This window comes from Asterias rubens, chromosome 9 (genome assembly GCF_902459465.1).
Source record: "Asterias rubens chromosome 9, eAstRub1.3, whole genome shotgun sequence".
In the NCBI taxonomy this organism is placed as follows: domain Eukaryota; kingdom Metazoa; phylum Echinodermata; class Asteroidea; order Forcipulatida; family Asteriidae; genus Asterias; species Asterias rubens.
The window spans coordinates 9,129,812-9,150,617 of NC_047070.1; the positions used below are offsets into that span (position 1 = coordinate 9,129,812).

Here is a 20,806-nt window from a genome sequence, read left to right on the forward strand (position 1 = left end):
TGTCAAGTCAAGAAATAACAGTTTCACGTTGCTTCTTTTGTTTGAAGATGGATTTGCATGAATGAATGATGGATTTACGTTCCATTATTATTAGCGGCATTTGTTTCATAAATTAGGAACCTTTGCGGTCGAACAACATGAATGTAGGACTTCACTTAAAAACCCCCGCAATTAAAAAATGGAACCGTCCATAACCAGCCATATTTGTGTGTGTGCGTAAAAAAATGCATTTCTTTTACACAGTCATTATTTATCGTACTGTGCAAAAATAGTACGGATTTTGTAACTCTGATTACAAATTCGACCGGCAATATACGACTTTAACACCCGCATAATGTAATGTATCATGTATGATACCATGTGTTGAGTCTCTAGCATTCTTATGGATAGTTGAGATAGTGGTTATCACCATTGGAAAATCGAGTTAATACCTCACGAAAGATTTGCTTCCTTTTTGGCTAGCGTGAGGACGTACGACGACGTACGGCTAGCTACGGGACCACCACACCCAGAGAAATTGTGACGGCTCACGCACGGCCGACCGACTAGCCAGCACACTGACCGAGGACTATCGCGCCCCAGGCGTAGGGGACTTATGTTATGGAGTTAGAAAATATTGTGGCCAACACTGTTTATTTGAAAGCACGTGAAGGTTGGTATATTTTATTTACAAAGAATAATGTCCTAATTTAGTGTGTGATTGGAATGGGTATTTTGTGGTAAAAGTTACGAATAGTTTTTGTTTGTTGATTTTAATTTGACATTTTGAAATGTCAAATCAAAAGATGGCGAAACTGTGTTTATAAACCCGAAATGTCATTCATCATGTTCATAGGAATTGGGTTTCATACATGTCTATCCATCCATGGTCAGTTACTCCTGTTTGACATTTTTGGATTTGTTTGGGGAAAGATTTGTAATTGTGCCAATACAAAATTGGAGAGAGTTTTAGTGTTTTGCTTAGCATTATTACTAGATTGATTGCATTGGTTTGCTGTAGCACAAAATTCGGCTATCTCTATTGCATAGCTATTGCTAGGTACACAATCCTTTTTAAAAATGAAAGAAAAATTTCCGTTTGGCGCCACCACTTTTTCATTCAATATGAAATAATATAGTTTCTAATTTACCTCAATCCCTTTTTGTAAAAATGAGTGAAATAGTGGTGGGGCCATACGGAAAGTTATCCAAAATGACCCACACTGTCCATGCTCGTGGTGCCAATGCCAATGGACTGTGTTGTGGAAAAACCTGCCAAACTGCATAGTTTAGGCGAAGCAAGCTGTTAACCAATTCACCACTTTTTCATACGAAATAAAATAATATAGTATCTAATTTACCTGATTGATATATCCCTTTTTGTAAAAATGAGTGAAAAAGTGGTGGCGCCATACGGAAAGTTATCCAATTCATCTCCCGCATTGAAACTCATATTATGACCAAAACATTATCGTATTCTGAGAAAACAAGAGCTACTGTATTTGGCAATGAATGGAATAATAATGGTGGTCAGATGTGGACATAAGCCAATAATCCAAGGTTACTAATCCAGGCAAGGTTTCTTCGTAAAGCCATCCTTGTAGTAGTTGCAGAGTGGGTCTGTCGGAGTACTTTGCTGCAAGTAGCAACATACCAACAATGTGAATGAAGTGTCACATTTTACATTAGAAATGAGCTTTACATATGCCTTTTTTTGTTAAGTTTACCTGAAGTTTGACCTACTGTTGCTCTCCATATTTTAATTGATTGGTAAAGGTATTACAATCTGTTTAAAAAAACAAAAAAACAATGGCAGCCAATTTCACGTAACGTTTGAGTTACATGTGGTCTGCAGCTGATTTCACGAAACACTAGGATTAATCCTATCTCGAGTTAGAACGAATAACTCGTCCTAACTGAGGATGGGTTCAATGCGTCGCAACATCTATGGATACGGAACTCGTCCTAAGTCATAAGATTAATCCTAAGTGGGGAGGAGTTTGGTGAAATCGACAGCTGAGTATTCTAGTCCTATTTTAGGATTGATCTTAAGGTTTACATGTTACAGAGCCAGGCTGGGACTCGTTCTAAGTCCTAAGATTAATCCTAAGTTAGGAAGAGTTTGGTGAAATCAATGGCAGACCAGAGACAGTGGTATCCAAACAGAAGTGAAAGTATGAACACAAGTGAATTTGTATTTTTTTGCGGTCGCCTAAAAAAACTCCCACCAAACAAATTGAGCCAGTGATTGCTGAATGAGCTGATGCTTTTGGGTGCCATCAAGGCAGTTTTCTCAACCTTATTTTCTTCAGTTTTCTCAACCTTATTTTCTTGGGGAAACGAACCACATCAAAGGCCAAAACGTCTAAACAGATGTCGATAGCCGACAAATTGGCTGACTTCACACATGATGTGTGTGTAAACAATTTGCAGACTATTTCTCTGTATAAACTGTGTATGACCTTCTCTGTAGACTACATTTCTCTTCTAGTCATCATTTGATGGTGTTTATTCATTTCCTGTCAACTATCATCATGTGGCACAAATTTATAACTTTTGTTTTGGCATTGGCACCAAGACAGTTTGGCAGACTGATTTGTGTTCAAAATGTGTGAAACACTATGCTACATGAATTGAAGCCAGGATTTTGTAAAAGGGTGTCCAACTTTGCTAGAAATTGAAAAACTGGATACATGTCCAAATTGTTCACGTGTACTACTATACATGACAGATAAAACAGGATGTCCAAAATTTAAAATAGGGTGTCCAAAAGACAAAAGTGTAGGTGTAGCATTATAACTTTGAGACAAGATGCAATGATGCTAATGTATACTGCATGTATGTTTCTAAGGAAAGTGCTGTGGTTTTGTTGTCATTAAGACCATTAATTAAGTAAAACCAGGGCAACAACTTTGAAATACTTTGAAAGATAAAAATTTACAAAAGGAATACACAACAAGCAGATATTATTAACATGTACATGAGAAAGGTAGATGTAAAAAAAATAGTAGGCCTAAGCCATATAAGGAAGCTTACAGAAATCAATTAATCAATAGGCCTAGAGGTCAACAAGCTGCAGATTGGGGTTATTACAGAGATAAGAATTTAAGCGAGTTTTAATAGTTTTAAGGAATGAAACTTCTCAGCTGATCGACTTATTCCCTCTCAGTTTACATACCAAGATTAAATGTGGTTGGCCACTTTCTCTTCTTTGTGCATGTATAAAATCTGAATTGTAGTTTTTTAATTTTTTTGTTAAATTAGCTGTTACTTTACTTGAGTCTCCCTGTTCTGACATGTGGAGGCAGTGTGTGTTTGTAAACACAAGGCACAATGTCATTTTCATCTATACTCCGCATTTTAAGTGTGTTACAAAAACCATTTTTACACAGAAGGTTAAAACACTTCCTGTTTCAAGGAAATGAAGATCATTTACATTATTTGCTTACAAAGTTGGTTGTACAAACCTTTATAAATGTACAGCAGCCTATATCATGAAATGCTGGGATAATTTCTACATGTGTATCTCGAGTTAGGACGGGTAACCCGTCCTAACTTAGGATGGGTTCAATGTGTCCTAACGTCTAAGGATACAGAACTTAACTCGTCCTAAGTCCTAAGATTAATCCTACATAAATGTATGTAAGTTACATGTAGGATGAGCTTGGTGAAATCGATGGCAGTACTTGCATTATACATGAAGTGTAATGATGCACGCTTATTGTCGTAAAGGCAATTGTCCCTGGTCATTGCCTTGGTGCCCCTGGAAATATTTAATAGAAATTTACAATTTCCTCATCTAGGAGTATAGCAAAACTTATTGGTGCCCTTGCCCTTTCATTATACCATGGAGGACTTCCTCAATGATAAAAATGAAGCATGAACGCCAGTGATGTAAATCCAACTCAATGATTCAAGAGCAACATGACTATTATCGCATGCTTAACTAATACTTTAAAAACAAAGAAATATTGATAATTTGCAATATTGAGTGCTTGCACCATATGATGCAAAGTTTACATGGATGAATATCACAATAAGCAATCTGGTACGACATTGTATCTGTCCGTCAAGTGTGAAGTATACACAATGTATCATCAATTACTGTGGTGTTTCAATAATGTGATAGATGAAATTGAGAGATAGGAGTGTGAACTCAGTTTCTACACAGTATGTGTACTATTTTTTTTGTTTTTGAGGGGGCCTCCTTGGTGCAGACTTGTTCTGAGGCTCGTGTGCAACTGAGAAACATTATTTTTAAGAGAACATACACAGTAGATTGCACTTGTGTTGAAACTGATGCAATTATTCTAGTGGTTTGCACATTGACTGGTTTGTAGGGCTCTTTGATGTATACAAAATTATAAAGGAAGATACAGTAAAAATCACCTGTGAAAGTTTCAGCTGAATGAAGTCTCTACTTGTTGACAAAGCAGCAAAAGACTGTCACTGTATTTTCACATGAATGTAGAATCCATCCACGCTTAGTGAGGTGAAAGTGGGTCCCAACTGCAACTCTGGCCACAGCATTCATGAACGGACACCAACTCTTAGAAATCTGAGGAAGGATTTGTGCATGAATCGCTTCGAAGATCCAATTTTTTTTTTTACTGATTTCTAATCAACAGGGGGCATTATCAGATAAAATAATACCGTAAGATGCTTACAACCAAATTACCATAACAAGTATGAAGCTTTTGGATAGAAATGACACAAATTTTGAAGTATGACCCAACATGTACCTTTGAAGCATTTTTGTATGTTTTTTTTTGTACTACAATCCCGGCCAAAATGCTTGGGCCACCCTTTCCTAACGTTGTATACAACAATTCCCTGTGCACTTCCCATTCACATTCAAAACATTTGCCCCCCGCCTCCCGCCCCCCGCTCAATGTTGACTGTAACTCAGAACACAATCGGCAATTGGAACCAACATTGAAAGGGGACAGCGGGGCCCAACGAGATATGGCCGGGATTGATACCTGCAACATGTATGTAAATATTTTCGATAGACTGGATCAATACATTAGAAAATGTAAGCGAGATTGGGAGATTCTAAATGACATAATATTTACGGTACCTTTCCATAGTTGATGTTTTTTATGAGTAGGCCTAAATTAAAAAAACAAATTGTTTAATGCATGATACAGCTAGTGTAGCCTTGAAGATGTGCACTGTAGGCCTATGTTGTTTGCAATCGTCAATCCTCTGCAATGTAAATAACTGCATTATAGTGATTGCATTATAGTGATTACATGTCAACATTACATGTAGGAGCTGATACACCCAGAATGAAGAGACAAATTTACATAATTTTGTTCAATAAAATAACATTTACATCACAGACTCTCTTCCTACATGTACTCCTAGGCCCTTTTGGAAACCACAGCTTCGGCTTTGGATCGGCTCAGGCTAGCTTGGCCCTGCGGTTGTTTCAACAACAAGGCGTACATTTGAGTATGCGCTCAGGGCTTCAGATGAGAGAACGGAGCCTGAAGCCAAATCCAAAGCCGAAGCCGTGGTTTCGAAAAGGCCCCTAGTCAGTACACCACTTCCTCTATCAACAATAAGCTACCATTTTACTGTACATAACTTGTGGACCAGTTTTACAATACTATGTACAATGTAGGCCTACTTATTAATTTCAGCAGACAAGCAAACTTTAATTGAGGGTAGACTGTTGGACAATTCACCATGAATGAGTCAGTTCTTGTGGTTAAGCATGTGGTTTTATATTTACTAGAAAGGGGAAGTCTTATTGATAAACAACTTGCAGACTGTAGATGTAAACAACAATGTCAAGGTGTGTTTGGGACTGAGTGTTTAAAGTCATGCATTGTTGTGTGACCAAAGGAGTGGGCTGATTAATCCTATTAAACCTATATCAGGCCTGATACTTCATGGAGGCAACAAAGGCAATTGCCTCCATGAAGTATCAGGCCAATTTCAGAGCTGCTTAAGCAAAAAATTTGCTTAAGCACGAAAATAGCTCGCTTATTTTTAACATGTTACTGGCCTAAATTTCATCATGTCATGTATACGTATGTACATTGCTTGTGACTGGTATTTAGCTGTTGTTTACTTAGCATAACAATTGAGTGGCATCTTGGCCTGTAATCTGATTTTACTAAGAAAGAATTTTTTTGCTTAAAGGCAGTGGACACTATTGGTAACTTCTCAAAATAATTATTAGTGTAAAACCTTACTTTGTAACAAGTATTGGGGAGAGGTTGATAGTATAAAACATTGTGAGAAACGGCTCCCTCTGAAGTGACATAGTTTTCAAGGAAGAAGTAATTTTCCACGAATTTGATTTCGAGACCTCAAGTTTAGAATTTGAGGTCTCGAAATCAACCATCTAAACGCACACAACTTCGTGTGACAATGGGTGTTTTTTCTTCGACGACCAATTGAGCTAAAATTTTCAAAGGTTTGTTATTTTATGCATTTATGTTGAGATACACCAAGTGAGAAGACTGGTCTTTGACAATTACCAATAGTGTCCACAAAATTTGTGCTATAAAGCAGCTCTATGAAATAGACCCTTCCCATGAAATATGTTAATTGCACATAGGGCATGCGCACTAACATTTGAGGTGGCAAAATGAGGGAACATCGCGCTGTTTTGTACATGGCTAATGGCTGCGTGACGCAGACGCAATGCGCGTCTGCTTAGTGCACAACTCTATGGCGTTTGACAACCAATAGGGTCTGTACACATGCGTGAATGTAATTAGCATATTTCATGGGAAGGGTCCATTGGGCCCAGGTCATTGCCTTGGTGACCTTGAAGTGCTTTTTTTTAAGTAGAAATTTACGATTTTCTCATAGGGTCCCCTTTACATGTACATTACGAAGGAGAGAATGCCTTGCCCTTTCAAAAACGAAGCATACAGGCTTGCCTACATTGTAGTTGTAGAAATATTTTTTCCCCTGAAGACGAGCAGAGTATACATGTAGGGCCTACAGTTTGAAACGGTTGAAACCAAATCGGCTCATTTCATAGCCAACACTCCCACAAAAGAGATACGTGGTAGTACCCGCAAGTTTTACTAAGGGAATAAAAGTGTAGCGACGAGTTCTTTAACCGCCGTTTAAAACAGGCAGGGTCGTTGCCGTGTCTTCTATCACACGGCAATGACCCCGCAAGGTTTTAAACACCCGTTAAAGAACGAGTCACTTCTCTTTTTTTCCCATTCATAAATGCCTTTTTGGTTAAAAGGCGTAAATCAAAGTAAGAAACTCTGTAAAACTTATCCGTTTGCAGTCTTGGTGCAAGTGTTCTCGTTTTCCTTTCACACACAGCGTGGCCAACTCACCGACTGCGCCCGCATCGCCCGTAACAAGAAACGTCTTGCACCAAGACTAGCGCGTAGTATCCGACTACAACCACTTATAAACAGAGCTCCAGCTGGTCATTATCAACCGTTTAAACACCCCACACCATGCAAAGCTTCAAACATCACTTGTAAAAGTCTTGACGATGGCGCAACACATTTTCTTGTTCAAGGACTTTTCATGAACCCTCCCACCCCCAGTTAACCCACTTCTGTTAAATTAGATTGTGTGTTCACTGTAAACACAGAGCCATCAGTGGTTTGGACAATGATTGATAATAATTATAGTAATTGAAGGTATGTGTACTTGCCAATTCTTCTCCTTGTTCAAACATTTCAAAAATCAGTGATTAAAAACCTTGAATATTGACCTCACCTATATAACAATGCTACCACCATCTTTTGTCTGTCTTGATCCCTGTGTTCAATGCATTGCATACTCATTTTTTACCAAATAGGGATCAGACTAATGCCCTTCCTGCCTTCGTTCATTTACCGGTACGGAAGAAAATATTGCTTGGTTATGTGTTTTAGATTTTTTTTTGAGGATAATTACAGCATTACAGGGTCACTTAAAAAGGTCATCTGTATACTCTGCAAATACAGTTACGTGTTTACAATTGACATTTTGTTGTATAAAGTCTGTGTAAAGTGTAAAAATACAATTTATCATTCAGAGTGCAAACAACAGTTGTGATTGAACTTAGGGTTTGCCAGTTGGGCAGCTCGTATATAATCAACAACAGACACACAAAGCATGTGCGCTGCTAACATTTTGCGAGGGGGGAAATGTTCAGCAATGGCTTAGTCAATGTACAATTCTCCGATGGCAGGCATTTTATACTAATTGCTCTCGGACTGCACTGACTTTGAAGAGCAATTTATTCTGATTAGTAGTTGGCTAGTGCTGTTTTCTAAAGATTCTGTGACTGTTTATTTATGTCGCTGCTGTGTTTAGGGTACCTAAACGCAACGACTGGTTGATCCTGAATTGCTTCGGAGTCGCCATGCTATTTATTTATAAACCCGTTCTGTACTGATCAGCCAATGCTGCGTACATCGTTTAGATTATGTACCAGACAAAGCAGGGCCAGATTTTTCATCATCTTAAAGTAATTGTCAACGGTCCTTTTTAAAATATAAATAATTTATATGTCAAAATTGTACCTCGGCTTTTCCTGCACCAACGTTAGACAAAGAGCTGTAAATTTTTTATCAAATAATGAAAGTAGCCTTGCAGACTCCCAGACCTAAAATTAACTCTGGTGAAGGTCTTTTGCTGATGTATGCAGTGAGGGCTTCAATGATAGAGATGCAAATAAACTACACATTAGTATGCCCATAGACATTATCAATTGCTCCACTGTTTGACGGCAGAGTGTGGAAATGGAATACAAAGAGACAGGTTGTTTCAAACATTTTGGAGGGAATGTGTAAACAGGAAGTGTCACATGCAGTGACCTCAATTATCGCTTCCTAAAAATTCAGGATTTTAGCTCATTTTGTTACAGGAAATCAAGACACACATCCATGTGGCTCCTCACAATATTATGTTTAGAATAGGAGGAGCAAGTGATAGGCCAGATGGGTGTCTTTTTGTTACCCTGTTTTAAACTTGGGCACCCTGTTTTAAATTTGGGCACCCTGTTTTAAATTTGTCCACCCTCATTTTAAACTTGGTCACCCTGTTTTATCTGTCATTTTAATACATGTATTGTAAGTAAGCATTGTGTCCCCTTTTGCCAAATCCTGGCTAATTATAGAGGAGGGGTTAGCATCTCCAAGTAAAAATACAAAATTGTACAATTACTTTGTATAGCGCACTAAGTAATTGGGTCATTCCGTGTCAAGGGTAAATTTTCACCGAAGTTCAGTGCCGGGTCACATGATCCACAAGGTCAAATTCAAGGTTAGAGAAGAGGTCAAAAGGTTATCAGACCTAAACATGTTCCTACAACAAAAAATAAAGACATATTTGGAAAGCTTACACAATTTCCTTTCCAAAGACACCAATTTCAACCAATTTGACCCAAAGGTTACCGATTTATGGTCGTTTGAGAGTCAGAGGTCAGGCGCATTTTGACCAAAATCAACAAGAAAGAGCATGCGTAGCGTGAAAACCGTTTATCGGATGGAGGTGAAATTTAAAGTTTGAGCTTGTTGAGCCACGATTACCCCATAAACCAAATATGAGCAAATTTGAAGAGGGTAGGGTTTAAAATTGCCTTTTTTTGGGGGGGGGGGTGATTTGACACGGAATGACCCAATTGTACAATTGTAGGCCTACTAACGTGTTAGTAACTACCCTGTGTAGTTAGCCTGCAATATATCGAGGTCGAGTCTTAAAGCCATTATACACTTTCGGTAAACAGTATTGTCCAAGTCCCACACTTCGTGTATCACAACTTACATATATAAAACAACAAACCTGTGCAAATTTAGGCTCAATCGGTCATCGGAGTCGGGAGAAAATAACGTTTCGCCGTGTGATGACATGTGTTTAAAATATATCCGTAATTCTCGCTAACGAGAATTTATATTCTTTTACCGTTTTCTCAAAAAGTAAAGCATTTCATGGACTAATATTTCAAGAGAAGTCTTTCACCATTACCTTCTGTAAACCCTGTAAATTATTTGTAAATCTGTGAACTTTTTGTTTTTTTTCTGTACCGAAAGGGTCCAATGGCTTTAAACAGCTTTTTTTTGGTACTTCATAAAAATGTATTTTGCCCGAATGCTTCACACATCAACAGTCTTAGGGCCTTATTTCCCATGGGTGTGATTCAGAACAGAATTGCACATGGACATGTTTTTTCCCCTTGTACTTAAAGGGTCTATGTAACTTTTGTAGGACAACAAAACTACATGTATGTCCACAGATTTACACTAAACTTACACAGTTTGAAGAATGATAGTAGAAAGCTTCCCTGAAAATATTACGTGCTGAGGTGCTGCAGTTTTTGGGGAAATGAGTAAAACAATGTCATGAAAATAATTTTCGTCTCATGAGACGAAAATTATTTTAATCATTTACTGTACAAACATTTTTTCATGACATTGTTATACTCATTTCTCAAAAACTACAGCACCTCAGTAAGTAATACGAAGGGAAGCTTTCCACTATCATTATCTTCAAACCCTGTAAGTTTGATGTTAATCTATGGACATTTTGAAAAAGTACCCAAATCCTTTAAAGGTGTTTTCATACTGGGTGTTTGGGATTGGCATTTGTGCGCAAGTGCATAATTGTGAATGTGTGCAAATTATAGGTTGGCTGTAAATTTAGCACGCTTGATACTTTGCAAGTGCCATTAGTGGACTGCACATAGGGTGACATTATTCCTACTCAACACTACATAAATGCAAGTAGTGAACATATTAATCAAGGCAGAGAGTACATTATGTTGGATGCTATTGCTATTCGACTACATGTATGTTCAATACTTGCAGACTCAAACTAAACATTAGAAATTCTGTCACTCAATTCTTAAAACTAACCCCCACCCCCATCAATTATTTTTAGTAAACAAATAGAAAGGACAACTTTAATTTAAACTAAATTTGTTGTTGTTGTTGTAGCTTTAACTAATTTGAAAATGACTTAAAGGCAGTGGACACTATTGGTAATTACTCAAAATAATTATTAGCATAAAACCTTACTTGGTAGCGAGTAATGGGGAGAGGTTGGTAGTATGAAGTTGCATAGTTTTCGAGTAAGAAGTAATTTTCCATGAATTTGATTTCAAGACCTCAGATTTAGAACTTGAGGTCTCGAAATCAACCATCTAAAAGCACACAACTTCGTGTGACAAGGGTGTTGTTTTCTTTCATTGTTATCTCTCAAGTTTGATGACCGATTGAGCTGAAATTTTCACAGGTTTGTTATTTTTTTTGCATATGTTTACCAATAGTGTCCACTGCCTTTAAGATTCATTGTGACAATCTAATAAATATAGAAAATGAAAAAAAAAAACCACAAATTTGAATGGCATGGTTTTGGAACACTAATCCTACCTCCATGCATTACGTACATGTTTGCCGCCCAGCCTAGGAGTGATATTTTAATGGAAAAAACCCCTGAATTAACAAGTAATGAAGCCTACATATTTGATAATTATATGGAGGAAGGAAAGGGTAGTCTGGTAATGAGTTTTACATGCATTCACTGGTGCATGAAGGCAAACTACAGGTCTTGACTATAGGGTACTTAGAGTACTTAAAGCCACTGGATACTATTTGTAATTACTAAAAATAACTGTTAGCATAGAAACTTATTTGATAACAAGCAGTGGAGAGCTGTTGATAGTGTAACACATTGTGAGAAACGGCTCCCTCTGAAGTAACGTAGTTGTCGAGAAAGAAGACAATTTCCACTAAAGTATTTGAATTTGATTTTGAGACCTCAGAATTAGATTTTGAGGTTTTGAAATCAAGCATCTGAAACCACACAACTTTGGTGACAAGGGTGTTTTGTCTTCTTTTATTATCTCCCAAATTCGACGACCAATTGAGTTCAATACATAGGTTTGTTTCTTTTTTGTGCATGTGTTGAGAACCAAGTAAGAAGACTGGTCTTTGTGGACAGGTACATTGTATCATAAATAATTTTATAGCTCTCTGCAGGAAGTCCTATCCTATGAATACATGGGGATTCTCCCCAGGAGTTCTAAAAACTGGGGGGAATTCTGGACCCAAATTTAGCAAGTTTGGACAAAGGACGCTGAATTGCGAGGTGTTTATCATTGAAAAGCCCTAGTCTGCAATATGGAGCATTCTGAATGGTTCTGTCTTTTTATAAATTAATATTATGATAATTGATCCAAGTAAAAGGAGAAAGAAAAGCATTTGGCCACAATTTGCGAAAATCAACGCTACGCGCAACTCATGCTTTATCATCAGCCCAATAGTAATCTCTTGCCCGTGCTTGGCAAGAACCCTGCATATTGTTGTAACAATTACATATATGATCATAATCATAACTTACTTATGCCAGAAGTAAAGCTGAAGAGTATCCTAATACCTTAAAGATCTTATTTGTTATTACAAACGAGTGAATGTTTTTTAGAAAAGAAAAAAAAAGTGAAGAAGAAAATCCATTTGCAAAATGATTCACCAGCTGGTGGTGTATTTTTTTCCTTGTAAAAATTTAATAATGGACAGAGGGATTGAATAAAGAGGTAGATGTAATGTGGATGAAATTAATAATGTCTCCAGAAGACAGCAAAGAAAAACATAGTGGGTTGAAGCCGTCTTTAGCCAAACGTCTGCCGATAGATCATCTCTCTCTTTAATAATGGTGAGAGAGCAGGGAATGTAGGCACAAATAAACAGCAAGAGAAGTGAGCGCACCCGGAGCTATGTTTAGTCATTCAGAAAATGTCTTTACCATCCTAACCAGGTTCAGTCTTATGAGCAGGTCCCAATTTCATGGCTCTGCAATACCGTAAGCACAGAGTCGGCGCTTGCGAAAGCAGAGAATTCCGTGCTCACGGGTTAGCGACGAATTTTTTGGCTTTTGGGCATGCGTACACCACGTTCTAAGCTTACACTGTTAGCGCAGAAATTCGGCGGGGAATCGTGATCGTAAGCGCAGAATTGGGCGGTAAGCAGAGCCATGAAATTGGGCCCTGGTCACATGAATTGTATTATTACTTTTGAGGCTCTCCCCATAACTTAAATGTATTTATAAAGTGCTTTACCACTGTTTCAAAGCGCTGTACAATCAAGAAAAACATTAAAATGCAGGATTAAAAAACATGAGCAAAAATAGCAATATGGTTTTTTTTTTTAAATACACAACAGTTAAAAAAAGTAGCAAAAATTTAGTACAAACATTGCATTACAAACAATCATATTACACTGAATAAAATACAAAAAAGATAAGCGGTCAGGCGGACCCAGAGTAAATCAACCCCATTTCTGATAAAAAGGAGACAAAATTGAAAAAAAAAGGTAAGATCTCCACTGCAACCGCAAAACGCACACTATAAAAATTTACATGACAAAGGGTCAAAATAAAGCAAACCACAATATTTATACATGCTGAAAAAGCTAGGGTATTGGGCAGAGACGCGCAATTTGCGTGCTGATACAAACACATTTTGGCCGTCACAAATTTTTGTGTGTGTAATTGCACAAAAAACATCAAGAGAAATCCATTATAGAATTATTGTTTAGTATTGCACAGTAGGGTTTTAACATATATAAGATAAACACCTAACGAAGTAGAACACATTCCGCAAGACCTTGTTTAAATTCAGTGTGCTTAAAATCTTGTATTTCACAGTTCAGATGTTAAAAAACACAAGCCTGTCAAAACATTATAACAATATTAAAAACAACATGGTTATCATTTAATCAAACTTATGAAATCATTTTCAAAAATACATGTATTGTGCAAGTTCTGTTGTACTTAATTATATTAGAGTCTAATATTTACTCAATTCCTTCTTTTGGTTAAATTATAAGGACGAACCTTTTTTTTTAAAATATCTAAATTCTTTAGAACCGAAATTAGGACTTCATTAAAATTAACAAAAACATGCATGTAGAATCCCGTTAGTGTGAAACTTATTTACTTGTCAATTTTAATTACAGGCTGTGACGAAACAAAAAGCAAACCCCATTGAATAGAATGATCCCTACCTACATGAAAAATAAAAATCAGAAAATGAAAAATAAGGCGTCTTTGACAGCTAGATCAGTTTGACCCAATATTTATGTGATGTGTCTATAGTGTCCACCCAGTAATGCAAGTAGTAATTGCCTTCAACATGGAGCAGTATGCATGCCTTGGATTGTATAGGGCATGCTGCAGAAATCGGAATCCGTATGTACGCATTTTATAATAAATTACGGCCGAGTGGGAGTGTAACGCAAGCATGATGAGGTTTGAGGAGTAGAATGTACATGTACATTCTGTTGTCTCATCTCACTGTATGCAGTACATGTAGTAGTGCTTTCTCTGTTTCTTCAACAAAACATGTCACACTTACAACGTAATCACGTGGAATTTCCTTTTAGCTAGACCAGAAGTATATCCATGTGCTTATTTTCCTTTAAAGGATTTGGCGTCTTTTTGTAACACCAAACACAATGTCCACAGATTTACAAGATCATGATGGTAGAAAGCTTCCCTTCAAATATTACTAACTGAGGTGCTGTAGCTTATAAAAAAATAAAACAATGTCACAAAAAACATTTCATCTCAGTTTTTAGCATGTGAAACTACCAGTTTAATTTAATATTTGTCTCACTGAAAATTATTTTTGTGTCTTTGGCTCATTTCTCGTAAAACTACAGCACCTTCAGCCAGTTATATTTTATGCGAAGGTTTCTTCCATCATTATCTCCAAACTGTGTAAGTTTTTAAATCTGTGGACATTGTGTTTTGTGTCCTACAAAAGGTACCAAGACTATAAACCCTGGCTTTTTAATCTTTTATTTTCAAGCTTACAGATCATGAAATGTTGAAAATAAAAGAAACGTCTGCTGTTTGAGTTAAAATCATTATTACCATGAAGCTTTAATATACCTTAAAGCCCTTGCAGCCCTGATACTTCGGCTTTTAAGGGGCACGGCAGTTTTGCCTTGACTTTTTGTAAAAATTTAGGGCACCAAGGCAATTTTCAAAAATTTGGAAGGGCATCACGGCAATCATAAAAAGTTGCGAAGGGCACGACGGCAGTTTGAAAAAAAACCTCCGAGTTGCCTGTAAAAAATAGTTCTTCCAATTTTTCCATTTTCTAACTGTTACCCAATGAAAAAAGAAAGCATTCATCTAATTCAACAAAATAAAGAACAACTACCTACAATACACAATAAATAATTTTTGTTCATACGTAATCCTACTATTGGTCATGCACGTTGTGTAGTTTTTCGTAGAGACGCTAAAATTCCCACGTAACTGCTCCATTTTGACACGATGTTGACAGAATAAATACATGCGGTGCGCGACGCCTATGCTGTACATGATGGTACATCACATGTACCAAGCGTGGGGAAAACCACTATCCCAGCATGCAAAGACACGTCGAGTCTTTTTCTCAAGGCGTTTAGCGTTGGTTCGCGTAATTTTACCACTAGAGGGCGTTTAATCTCACGCTATCGCTCTGTTCCGAAACGCCCTCTAGCGTTCGATGTTTCGAGTATTTCTTTTGTCGCACGCAAAGAACAACGACTAACGGGCCTGAAATCTGCTGTTGTGCCTTACGTGCGTGAAATTGGGGTATATTTCGTTGCGTGAAATTTACCCAGACATCGGGACTTTTTGGCTTATTTTCGAACTTTGACAACGTTGAATATAATTTGTTTTCGGGAGGAAGGGCACGGCGGCAATGATGAGAAAAGGGCACGGCAATCATTGCCGTGAAAAATTGGTTTTTTGAAGGGCATTGCGGCAATCGGTAGGGGCAACGACGGCAATTGCCGTCGTTGCCGTCGTGAAGTATCAGGGCTGCCCTTGGACCCTTTCGGTAGACTTTGTGTATCACAACTTATAAAATAACAAACCTGTGAAAATTTAGGCTCAATCGGTCATCCGAGTCGGGAGAAAATAACAGGAAAACCCACCCTTGTAACCGCACGTTTCGCCGTGTCATGACATGTGTTTAAAGTAAATCCGTAATTCTCGATGTCGAGAATTGATAATTGTTTTAATGTTTTCTCAAAAAGTAAAGCATTTCATGGAATAATATTTCAAGAGAAGTCTTTCACCACTACCTTCTGTAAACCCTGTAAGTTATTTGTAAATCTGTGAATTTCTTTGTTTTGTTTTTCTGTACCGAAAGGGTCCAATGGCTTTAAGATATGCAGAATGTTAATTTTTCCCGGGATTTATTTCTATAGAATTATAACTTTGGGTGGTGGCGGTGTACAAATTCCCCAGGAGTTTTCTCTGATTTACAGGCCTGGAATTACGCAGAGGCCACTGGCCTCTGTTGCCCCTGGTCTAATCGTCTTGGCCTTGAGAGCTTGGAAATTTCTTGACCCTAGCGGAGTCTGTCTCGAAAATTTCCACAAAAATCATAAAGAGAAACCTTAATGTATTATTTGTTACCAGGATCAACAAATTGGTAAAATGTAATTAAAGGCACTGGACACTATTGGTAGTTGTCAAAGACCAGTATTCTGACTTGGTGTATTCCAACATAGTTTTTTTGTATGCATTTGGGCTCAATTGGTTGTCGAAGTTGCGAGATAATAAAGGAAGGAAAACACCCTTGTCGCACAAATTGGTGCTTTCAGATGCCTTGAATTCAAGACCTCAGCTGAGGTCTTGAGTTCAATTCAGATATTTTAGTGAGAAACTACCTCTAGTTTAGTCAGGAATGAATTGAACGATCTTGGCCAGCTGGGTATTTTGTCATAGTGTTTCTTTGTTTGTTTTAAAAATAATATGTGAATTTTGATATTCTGTTATCTCTTTTGATCCACCCAGCCTCAATTAAAAAAAATGGAATGTTTATTTTTAACATTGACAATTTTGAATACTTGGACTCCGCCCTCTCAAACACATACTATGAGTGTTATACAGAGGGGTGTCTGAATGTCTTTTGGAGACCCATTTTTAAATTTGGACACCCTGTTGTATTTGTCATCTACATCACGTACATTGTAAGTACGTATAAACAATTTGAACACCTACATGTAGTTTTTAAATTTATAGCAAATTTTCAGCAAATTTTACCGAACCGTGGCTAAAACCTTGCTTTAGATGACCCATGGAAGAAGGAATGGATGACCCATGAAAAATGACATAACATGGATAGGTCAGGCAGGGTGGTCGATGGTCAGCAGACCCTGGCTGACCAGGGGCTCTCCCCCAACCCCTGACCAGGGACTCTCCTCCCCCAACCTCTCAATATAAAATGAGGTGTCCCTCCAGACTATGTGTGTGAAATCTATTTACGAATGCAGCGTAGTGTGAATCAATCCGGGCTGGCTTTACCTACTCTCTGTGGCCGCTGTGCAGCATGCATCAGAGACTGGCTGGACGGAGTTCAGGTTTTTAATGCATAGGTTCTGTTAATATTTAATTGCTCTTGGATTGGGCCATGGGTGTCAGAGCGACGGTCTTCGCACTTGAAGGTCCTACACGATCATGTGATGTTTTTCCTGCGGTTGACATTCTGTTAAATTCTTTGTAATAGAATCAGGGGCTTGAATGAAGAAATAAAAAAACAAATCCATGAGTTTGAACATGCAATGTACTTTGTATTGCAACATCATGAAGATCCCACAATTTGTTTGGTATTAGTTGCTTTTAAACTGCAGTGAAATTGAAGACTAAATCTCAAGTTTTGCTCTGAGATATTTATACCAGAGAGTCACCATATTGATGTAATTCCAGGCTTGAATTTGTATACAATAACATAAAAATCCTCATTGGAGAACTGAAACCTTGTAGATTCTGATTTCCTAATAATGTGTAGAATTTTGAATCTAGATACATAAACTGCTGTACTTACAATTTCAAACTAAATCTTTGGCTCAAATCGGTCGAAAAATCGATATAAAATCAGACTTTGTACTATCTTGAAGATTAGATTTCCTTGTCAAGGCCTGTTCTTGATGGTTGTATTGATATGATCATAGAGGAAGTTCCCTCTATGATATGATGGTGTCTACGCATTACTGGATAACGATCAGTTTGCAAACACCTCAGAACCTATCTTTGTATCAGAATGAAGAACAAACCGACCAACCACTAAAGGGTTGGAATACAAATGATCTATTTTGTCCTTCTTTTAAAGGCAGTGGACACTTTTGGTTATTACTCAAAATAATTATTATCATAAAACCTTTCTTGATTACGAGTAATGGGGAGAGGTTGATAGTATAAAACATTGTGAGAAATGGCTCCCTCTGAAGTGACTTAACTTTTGAGAAAGAAGTAATTTTCCACAAATTTGATTTTGAGACCTCAGATTTAGAATTTGAGGTCTCGAAACCAAGCATCTGAAAGCACACAACTTCTTGTGACCATGGGGTGACAAGGGTGTATTTTCTTTCAATATTATCTCGCAACTTTGATGACCGATTGAGCTCAAATTTTCACATTTTTTTTTATTTTATGCATATGTTGAGATACACCAACTGTAAAGTCTAGTCTTTGACAATTACCAATAGTGTCCAGTGTCTTTAAGTGGAGAAAATGTCATCACTTGGAGAGATCCCAGTGTCAATACGTAATAAAGTGAAGTTGTAGAGCCTGACAAGAACCTATTGAAGATTAATCCAGGCATGGAATTTCATCTTTGAGAAGGCAAGGCCATTGCAAAGGGCACGTCAATTGGAAAATCTTCAAGTCTTATATTCTGTATATTGTTTGGTTTGCGGTAACACCATGTGTGTATCTACTTGCCAGGTAGAGTTAGTTCTTTAGAGAACTGTGTTGCTATTATATATTCTACTACCGTAGTAGATTTATCAGGAGACTTCTCAGTTCTTAAAAGAACTGTCAACTGTTTAACAACTACCTGGGCGGAGGGTACACTAGAAAATCGGCTTGGACTACTAAGTTCAGCTTTAAAGGATCGTTTTTAATTGCACTACCATGGAGTGAGTTCTAAATTTGTCTCACCATGCAATGCCTCAAATCTCTTATATTCTGATTTACTAATGTGGAGTTGTTTTGTTTCTCCTGTTGCAGGTGGAGGAGGTAAAAGGAAGGGACGGAGCAAGAAGTGGAAGCAAATTCTTAAATTCCCTCATATTTCATTGTGTCAGGACCTCAGGGAAACTATAGGTACGGTATGATTTTCAAAACTTGATTAGAGCCCAATTGCATGGAGCTGCCTAAGCAGAGAATATCGCTTAAGAGTTTTCTGCTTAGCATAAATGAGCAGGGTACCAGTCATAAATGAAGACAGTATGGTTTGGGGCTGGTAACCATAATCTGGTATGGAAAATGTTGTTGTGCTCAAGCTAATATTTGTGCAGCTCTATGAAATTGGACCCAGGTACTTAAATAATAGGGCCCGATTACTGCTAGGCAAAAAATGAGCAGAATCCCGGTCCCAGACAGTACACTTGGTATTTTAGCTGGTAACCATATTCTGGTTAGCAGAATTAATTTGTGCTTTGCTAGTATTTGCGCCATAAAATTGTGCCTATGTTATGGATCGGGGCTTGAAATACCGACTGGACTGTTCAGAGTCTACAGTGTAATGTACAGATGTACGTGTAGCATGCAGTTTAAGCTTGAGACCAGAGGCATAATAACTTTTAAGTCCAGGTATCCTGTGTTTTCAAAGATCACACTTTTTAAACTACTAAAAACATACTGTAGCTTTGTTCAAATCGTGGCTTTCTAAAAGTAGTTAACATTTTTTCGTCTTATAAAAATATTATTGTGCAGTAATTTTTCACAGCTACAATTACAAGACCACTGTTCCAGGTGTGACGATCTTGAAATTCAAGCCCTGTGAACCTTAAGTTGCGTTATTTACAAACCTGGAATTTTTATTCCTGAGGGTTGAAAGAAAACACTTAAAACTGAAATCAGATTGTGTACATGTGGGAGTACTTTGAAGGGGCACCAAGGCCAAGACCAGGTCAACAGTTGAAGTGGCCTCATTGCCCAATAACAAGTTCTAGTCCTGTGTTTGTGATATCGCTGTGATTTTGGATCATTGTTTGTGTTGGTGTGGGCGATTGGATGATGGGTGAACAAAATTAATCTTATAAACCCTGAGATTAAGAGATTTTTGTAAAAGTTGTGTTGTATATATGATTTGTATGAACATTAAGTAACAACATGTTACGACAAGACGTCATCATGCTGCCACTGTTTGTAATGTCAAATAATCTACATTCTGTTGCTCTAAAGTTATTGTAGTTAAAGCGAACGTCCCGAGGACATTCAGTTGTGAATTCTGGGACGACGATTGATGCTTATAACGTTCCCTTTAAGCCATTGGTCTCATTCCAGTAAAATGTTCCTGCAGGCCTTAACGTAACCCTTGTGTAGTCACTCCGCCAAACGACCTCAAGCTATGCTCGCTATGCCGACCCGTCTTCATTCTTGGAGAGTTTACTGAACTGCATAGATTGGGGGGGCCAGCAGGGTAGTAACTAAAACATCTGAAATAGACGGGACGGATGAGTTGGATTGGATGACACAAATCAAGTACACACTGTTAAACTTTTATGCGTAGAACGAGTCTGAAAAGAAATGTATGAAATTGTTTGGATGTGATGAGGCTCGTATTTTGAAATAAGAGACTTGCCGACATAACGCGCTTCATTTGAAGGTCGTGTCACACAACTTACAAGGCAATTGACATGTAACTTACTTTCAAGTCAGTCTCAGTTAATTAAAGATTTCATTCACCTTTTAATGTGTACATGTACATGTACATGTAATTTTTTTTGAGAACATAAAGCACGGAGAATTGTTCGTCTGTGCTAAAATTTACTTTTCATGCTAACGTGTTGAATTTGCTGAAAGGTAAGGTCATACTATGTAGATTGGTAAACACTCAAAC

The 20,806-nt window shown here is 37.7% G+C and overlaps 1 protein-coding gene across 2 annotated transcripts in view; it reads left to right on the forward strand.

Moving 5' to 3' along the window:
* Positions 1 to 248: 248 nt before the first annotated feature.
* Positions 249 to 20,806, forward strand: part of LOC117294576 (G protein-coupled receptor kinase 5-like) — a 98,513-nt gene continuing 77,955 nt past the window's right edge. For both annotated transcript variants that reach the window (XM_033777043.1, XM_033777042.1), the window contains exons 1-2: positions 249 to 652; positions 18,970 to 19,065. In XM_033777043.1, coding sequence (XP_033632934.1) covers positions 601 to 652; positions 18,970 to 19,065 — 148 coding nt within the window. In that variant the 5' untranslated portion in view covers positions 249 to 600. The remainder of the gene's footprint in view (positions 653 to 18,969; positions 19,066 to 20,806) is intronic.